We start from the raw sequence: 7,882 nt of genomic DNA on the forward strand, positions 1-7,882 counted from the left end.
TCAGGTATCTCCTCCTCGTGAACCGAACCCCTATGTCGAGGCAGGTCCCCGACACAATGTGACTCCATTCCTCTTCAATGTGTCTTTCCAGCATAGTCAACCATATAATGATATGATTCAAAATGGCCAATCCCAGTCTATATCAGCTTATAAATGCCTAGGATACTGAACTTTATGCATTCCATTTTATTTCTGACAATTTCCAATTTTCCTAGATTCAAGTTTTGTACATTCCACATTCTGATTATTAATGAATGTTTGCAGTGGTTCCTTCTCATTTTGAAGTATGCCCCATCACCAAATGATGGTCCCAAAAGCTTTAGTCCATTCATGTCATTAAGGTCAACTCTACTTGGAGGAGGCAGCTCTTACCCAGTAGTACTTTGAGTGCTTCCCAACCTACAGGATTCATCTTCTGGCACTATCTCAAATGATGTTCCACTGTTAGTCATAAGCTTTTCAGTGGCTAATGCTTCATAAGGGGTTTGCCTCTCCTCCTTCCTAGTCTGTATTAGTCTGGAAGCTCAGCCGAAACCATTCCACCATGGGTGACCATGTATCTAAAATACCGATGGCATAGTTTTCAACATCACAAGCCACCACAATATGACAAACGGCCAGATCAGTGGCAGTGCATCCTCCTAAGATCCATTTATCTCTCACCTAGAAAAATGTCACACAAGGAATCTGTATGATGATATTCATCACAACATTGTGTACAACCACAGAATATCATAAGAAGCCCTGGCGATGGTGTAGGAGAAGCACAGGACATCTGATCAGAAGGTTGGTGGTTTAAACACACCAGTGGCTCCACAGGAGAAAAATGAGGCTGTCTGTTCCCATCAGGATTTATAGTCTCAAAAACCCTATACAGGGTCACTATGAGTTGGATCCACTGAGTGGCAGTGATTTTGATTTGGCTTTATGTGTTCTTCCAGGTGTATGAAAAGTAAACAAAGTGAATGCATATTCTAGAAATAATATGTAGTGTACAGAAAGGATGAAATATCGTACACAGAATATTAAAAAACAAACGAGAGAAATAGCACAACTTTTAAGTAAAATTAAATGTCTCCAAGGATACACAGGTTATCGAGAGGAAGAAGCATGAAAGTGGCTGGTGAGGGGGAAATAAATTAGGAAAGCGTCTTTGGGTTTAATGATAATAATGGTGTGTCATAAAGAAATTAACATGGTTTAATTTCAAAATACCAAATTTGACAGCTGAAGTCAGAATCAACATGAAGAGCTCTATAAGGAAATCATTAAAACTCATGAGAAGTTCTAATATTATTCTAATTGTACTTTCAGACCAATAGAAAAGAGAGATCAGGGAGGATTTATATTTGAAGAAATGCCTGAGGATATTTCAGAATTGAAGAAAGACATAAGGCCCTAGATTCAGAAAGAACAAGTCTCTATGAGAGTGTTTTGGGGGGTTTTTAATCACTGCTGAGACACATATTGTTGAAAACTTTATGTCAAAGAAGCTGATAACTTTCACTCAAATCACAATACAAACTTTAAAAAAAAACACAAAAAAACAAACAGAGTGTATGTCAAAGACGAAAATCTTAAAATCAATTTGAAAAAAAAAAAAAGAACAGGTCATCCTCAAAGAAATCATAAACTTATCATCACAGATAGTAAATAACAAGGAAAAAATGGGGTAAATATTTTTAAAGTTCTCAGAGAAAATAGCTGTTACTCTTGAATTCTATAACCAGCTTAAATATCACTCAGGTGTAGAAGTTATTAACTAAAGGTAATTTCAGACAAATACAGGATTGTTACCCACAAGCACCATCAGAGAAAAAGTTAATCAAGGATGCAGTTGAAGAAGCAGCAGTAAGAAAGAAGTGAGACAGCAGATGTAGTGTTGAGTAAAAAATCTGGTTAACATATTGGTAGAGCCAAGCAGACCCTTACAGTTCAATACATTTTAAAATGTACTTGGAGGGATTTAAAACAGAAAGGATCATTGAAGTGTGGATGTGGTTTTATATCAGCGAGATTATAAAAGATGAAGGGGACTGAAAGTAATAATCTAAGGTTCTCTTTATTTAGGACAGGGGTAGGGAATGTCAGGCCCATGGGCTATAGAAGGCCCTAGAAATCATTTGGTCTGGCCCTGGCAAGAAAACTGCAGTTCTAGCCATCCAAATATAGCAGGCTAATTTTTAAGTTGATAATTTTATATGACCCTGAATGATGTTATAAAGATCCAATTGGCCCTTGGAAGAAAAAAGGTTCCCCCCCCCCCTGATTTAGGAAGAAATGGAGAATGTTCATTACATGGCCACGTTTGTTAATTTCATGTTTCTTTAAGCACCAATAGGAAAGGGGAGATAAAAATGAGCAATTCATTCCATAGGAGAAAAAAAGAAACAAAGACAAATCCTACTCATTACAAATCCCCAAATCAGATGGTAGATACATGCCCAAAATACTACTACCAATAAATTATCACTGACAATTATAACAAATATATTAACAGTGGACATTCAGCTGGCTGGTAGGGGCAATGGGCTCTCTATCCTAGAACTATGGCCCGGTTTATCTGTAGCCCAATGGAGAAGGCTTTGGCAATGGTAAATGCTGCTGTGACTTACTCAAAGCCTCACTTGGCCACATTTTACCACTATGCCACGGAGTCAGTAGTATTAAAAACTGGTTGGAAAAAAAAACAAAAAAAAACTGGTTGGTTAAGGAAGCTCTGCTGAATGGTTTGGTGGTCACTGAGGCGTGGATATGGTTTTAGATTGGCAAGATCATAGGCAAGCATGGTATCACTGGTTATGACATTTGAAGACGAATCAATCTTTATATTTGGTTTAGTGTTTAAGTGTTCTTGGACCATGTGTGGTCAGACTGGTATCTGAACAAAATAATTATGAAAACTAAAGTAGAGCAAATATGATGATAGTTACATGCTGTTTCCATAAGGTAATTTGAACATGGCGAAACGGCGAGGTTGAGATCAGAGCGACGAAGAAGCTCTACACAGATGGTGGCAGAGGCAGATAAAGCACTTCCACAAAAACACACAAAGCAACCAGGATAATAAAAAAATCTTTATCTGAGATCTACAACAAAAAAGTCACAAGTGGTTCCCATAAACTCCTCCCATGTAATAGTGAGATGCAACTTCTGACAGAAACACCACCTTGTGGTATAGGGAAGAATTGGGTGGAAGGCAGAGTGAAACCCAGAAAACTGACACATTGTGTCACTGCCAAAAAACCCACCTCCAAGCCCAGTTGGGGACACTTGGAGTGGAAAACTCACAAGGCCCAGCAGAGATCGACAAGAAAAGTAGAGACGGACTCCCAGGTTCCAATCTGCATACGCCTATGCAAGGGGTCTAGTGGTATAAGTATTGGGCTACTGACCACAAAGTCTGTGGTTCAAATCCACCAGCCGCTCTGTAGGAGAAAGATGAGGCTGTCTACTACTATAAAGAAACCCCATGGACATGTCTGATCTGTCCTACTGAGTCACCATGAGTTTGAATCAACTCAATGGCAGTAGGCTTGGTTTTTGTTTTATTCAAGAAGTTGAAAAAAGTAAATGATATGGGTCAATCTGGGCCTTATAAATCCTCAGCAATAAGTAATTGAAGCTCCCACAATGAGAAGGATCTATTGGACTTGACTAAATCGAGCAGAGAAAGAGAAGGTCCAGATAAAAGTGAAAAAGAAGAAAGAAAAGGCAGCTGTTTTGATTCTGCCTGTCCCCATCGTCATGTCCCCCAGCTCAGCAATTCCAGGAAGCGTGATGTCTTTCCACCACCAATGCTGACCAAGTCCTAACTCCACCAGGGGAACCTGAGGCCTGAATGACAGCCCATGGACTTTCAGCCGGTGAACCAAGCAGAATGAGCAGCTACCTGTCGGGGACTCTGGGGAGGAGCCTAGTTTGGGTGGGCAGACGGCTGGATGCCCTCAATCCTGCATTCCTTCATCCCTGTACCCAGCATGCCAGCATCCTGTCACCTGTACCTACATCTTAGTATCTGGCTTCTGGCTTGACCAACTAGCCAGCCAGGCCTGTAGAAGCATTCAGAAAATGTTGGTAGAATGAAGATCGTCCGTGGTGGGAAGACAGAGAACATGTGTTATGAGTCAGGGCTTGGGGGTGAGAAGGGGGCATCCAAAGTTCTGTCTTGGACACAAAGCAGTGTACGAAGCTCCTGAGCTACCTCGGTGGTCATGTCAAGAGGAGGCTCTGCACAGAAGGTGACATGGTTGGATGTAGTGCCCTCCACCTGAGTTACCTCACTGAAGCCCTCCTGCAACAAGATGGTTCTGGTCTCCATGTGTAAATGATGAGAACTGGAGCATGGAAAAGCTCAGGGCTTCTCAAGGGTGGAGCAGGGGGCCACCCAGCCTATCCTGCAGCACCAGGGAGAGAGGCCAAGTCTCCAGGGTTATTCAGAGGAGCTGGGCTCCACTACCAGTGTAGGGTGGGGCTCCCAAGGTAGGTAACCCAAGATGTGAGGCCGGAGCCTCAGAGGCTGGGAGCAGGAAGGTGGCAGATAGGGAAAAGGAAATGTCTGGATGAGGCTGGAGGTACAAAGTCAACCTGAAGGGTCACAGCACAGGGGTGGTGGGGAGGAGCCAGGGTGCTCCTGTGGCCCAGGGAGGTGGGTAGGGCTGTCCTTGAAGAGCTTAGTGGAGGTGACTATGCCTGGACTCCTGTCCAGTTTCAGCTATCCCGGGCCAAATCTCAATCCAGACCCTGCGGGCAGGGGTTCTCAGACTCAGTCCCTGCAACCAAAGTTGGATTGCCGACCTGCATGAAGCCCTGGGACAGGCTTGTCTAAGAGAGAGTATCTGTACACCTGTCATGTGCAGGAGGCCAAGACAACAGGTCAGAGCTGAGCCCACTCTGAGTGCTCACCTGACAGTCCCAGGAGGGAGCTCATGCCCACAGTGGGGGACATACTGGTGGAAGGCTGGAGTGGGCAGATGGGAGCTCTCCCATAACTTCACAGCTCAGTCCTGGAGTCTGCCTATGCCCCATCAGGAGGAGGGCAGATGGGTGAGGCCTCAGAGGCCCCCAGATCCTGGGTACCACCACTGCCTGGCTCCTACTGGAAGAAGACATCTATCTATGCCTTGACAGGTGGGCAGGAGTCCAACAAGGCACAGGGCTGCAGGCACCAGGATTGGCACTACTTAAGCCCTCCCACTGCTACCCCTGGCTGTCTAGACATGTCTCCACACCCCAACCTCCCTCCCCTGGGGGAATGAGTCATTTCTCAGAGCTTGGCCATCACCAGCTGCCTCTGCTTGCTCAGGGTCACCATGGCTCAAGGACAGCAGGGGGTGGGGAGTGGCCAATTTGGGGCAAGGGTGGTAGCCCCCCACCCTTGCCACACTCAGGGCCCAGGCTCATCACCTTATCCCCCGACAAACTGTGACTTCAACACCCTCCCTGTCAGCTGTGTGAGGGGGTGCCCGGGCTGGGGAGGAGGCCCCCCCTCCCGGAGTCGCTTAATTGCTGCCTGTCGCAGCTCAAGTGGGTCACCGTGAGCCTGGGCTATTTCTAACTGCAGCAGGTGCCGCGCCCCCACCCCCGCTTGACAGCATGCAGAGGAGAGGCTGTTGGTGTCTTTCCCAAGGTCAGAGGTGGACAGACGGGCAGCGGGTCACTGGTGTCCTCCTGCCAGAAGCTGCAAGGACCAGGTGCCTGTGTACCCCTACCTGGGGCAGACCCCAATGCAATTAAAAGGGTCAGGCCCAGCCACTTTGCTGATGTTAGAGATGCCTTTGTGGAAAAAAAAGGACCACTGTTGCCTTCTTTCACTCCTACACCCTTTCCTTCTGTCTCCCAAATAAATACACACAACAGTGCTTTTGGTCTGAGAGAATGATGAGACTTTAGACATGGACACCAGGCTCACACTTGGCCAGCGCCGTGAGCAGGGCGGGCAGAGAAGAGACACAGGAGGTGGGGAGTGGGCTCTATGGATACCTACCAGGGCTGGTGGTCGCTAGGGCAGAGGATGGGGTTAGCCACAGTGACTCCAGAAAGTGCCAAGGTCAAGTTCAGGTGATTCGTGTGGGACTCACAGGGAGCTTGGCAGCAATGTCATGCTGCCAAGTGGCCAGGGTGCTGAGGTCTGCCTGGGGGAGTCAACGCTGGTCTTCTGTCAATGGTGTGGGCAGGCAGCCTCACTGGGCCTGGATCCTGGCCGCCTGACCCTGAGCCCCGAAGGAAAGGTGGGTGGTGCTGTGGGTTACCCTGTGGTCACCAAGGTTTCCTGGTAGGTGGAGGCTGAGGGTCCAGACCACAGTGAAAGGGCCACATGGGCTCAGCTGTCATCAACTCCTCTGCTGTCCCCGCTCCAATCCAGGATTCCTCTGCCCAGTGACCGGCCCAGCCCACCCTGCAGTGGGAAGTCCTACTCAAAGGTGACTCACATAAAAGGAAACAGGGAACCAGCCCCTGAGAGCAGTTAGCTTCCCCAAGGTCAGGGACACTCACCCTGTATGCTGTAGCTGGACCTGGGCTTCCTGGGCTACATCACAGCTGCTGGCTCCTCAGATGCCTGGGTCGGCAACACCCAGGACACTGCTCTACCCATCTCTATTTAAGGGCAATGGGGCGCTCCTGCAAACCTTGGAAAGGGAGTCCCAAGGAACTCTGGCCACAGCACACACAGGGGCCAGTCTCAGGGCCACAAACCGCACCCCCTTGGACAACAGGGTGCTGGGCTCTGGCCTGGGGGATGGGTGGGTGGCCCGAGTACTAAGGCACAAAGCAAACCCAAGCCCATTGGGGTAGGGTGGGGGGGAGAACAGGCTCCAAGGGGCTCCTGGGCTTGCAAAGCACACAGTGACCAAGCAGTGATTGATGATGGCCAGCTCTACCAATTTGGCACAGGCTGCAAGTGTGGGATGACAACCCAGGGTGACAATGGCTCTTGCTGGAAGGGGCCACGTGTTCTGGCCGCTCTAATAAAGGCCTCTGGAGAGTGGGTAGAGCCCTGGATGTGGCTGGCATCTTAGCCAGGGTCCAAGGGTCAGTCCTGAGCTGGGCTCTGGGACACAGACGCCTGGCTGGGAAGGTCCTGCGATGATAAGGCTCTGGCGTCGTGGGTCAGCCAAACCCCGTCCAAGTCCATCCAAGTCCAGCAGGCGCTGAATGGAATCCTAAGGTGGTCGCAGGTACAAGGAGGGCAGGGTGGGCAGGCATACGGGCCTGGGGCACAGATGCACTCCTTTGAGGGCTGAAGTCGTGACTCAGGGCTGGCGGCGTGGCCCGGGGCGCCCAAAGGCCGGGTGCATGAGGTTCTCAGTGATGTAGGCCACCAGCAGGCAGATGACCACCAGCATGACGCAGATGGAGCCGCCCACCGCTGTCATAGCCACTACAATTTCCCGCATGCCAGCCGGTTCAGCGGCGAACTCCACACACTCGGCCGGTGTGAACGGCGGCGTGGTGGGTGCAGGGGACGCCCCGGGAGCGGTGCGCAGCGGTAGCGGCTGCAGGCACAGGCGGTAGCGCACGCCGTCGTGTACATCGGGCAGCAGATAGTCGCGGCACGAGGCACCAAGCAGCACGCGCTCGCACGGGAAGCGTGTGTAGGCGCCGCGCCACGAGCAGTTGAGCGCGAATCCACGCAAGTGGCGCGCCTCGGTCGGCGCCAAATGCCACTGCAGCAGAACGCTACGGTTGCGCAGGACGCTGGCGCGCAGCGAGTGGCCGGCCGAGCTGTGCACCGCGCAGCCAGGTGCCTGGCAGCGGAAGCCCCGCGCGGGGCTGCGAAAACACAGGTGGCCGCCGCCCGCCTCGGGGTTCTCGGGCAGCACCTTGTAGGGGCACCACGGCGCGTCGGCGGCCGGTTCCCAGGCCGGCGGGGACGGTGGCG

The 7,882-nt window shown here is 49.9% G+C and overlaps 1 protein-coding gene across 1 annotated transcript; it reads right to left on the minus strand.

Moving 5' to 3' along the window:
• Nucleotides 1–7,253: 7,253 nt before the first annotated feature.
• On the minus strand, nt 7,254–7,880 carry LOC102822892 (chromosome unknown open reading frame, human C1orf233; the record flags this gene model as incomplete). The annotated part of the gene is made up of 1 exon (XM_006871770.1): nt 7,254–7,880. A coding segment is annotated over one exon (627 nt), but the record flags the coding sequence as incomplete, so codon positions are not given.
• Nucleotides 7,881–7,882: the final 2 nt, after the last annotated feature.

This window comes from Chrysochloris asiatica, unplaced genomic scaffold (assembly GCF_000296735.1).
Source record: "Chrysochloris asiatica unplaced genomic scaffold, ChrAsi1.0 scaffold00173, whole genome shotgun sequence".
Classification (NCBI taxonomy): Eukaryota; Metazoa; Chordata; class Mammalia; order Afrosoricida; family Chrysochloridae; genus Chrysochloris; species Chrysochloris asiatica.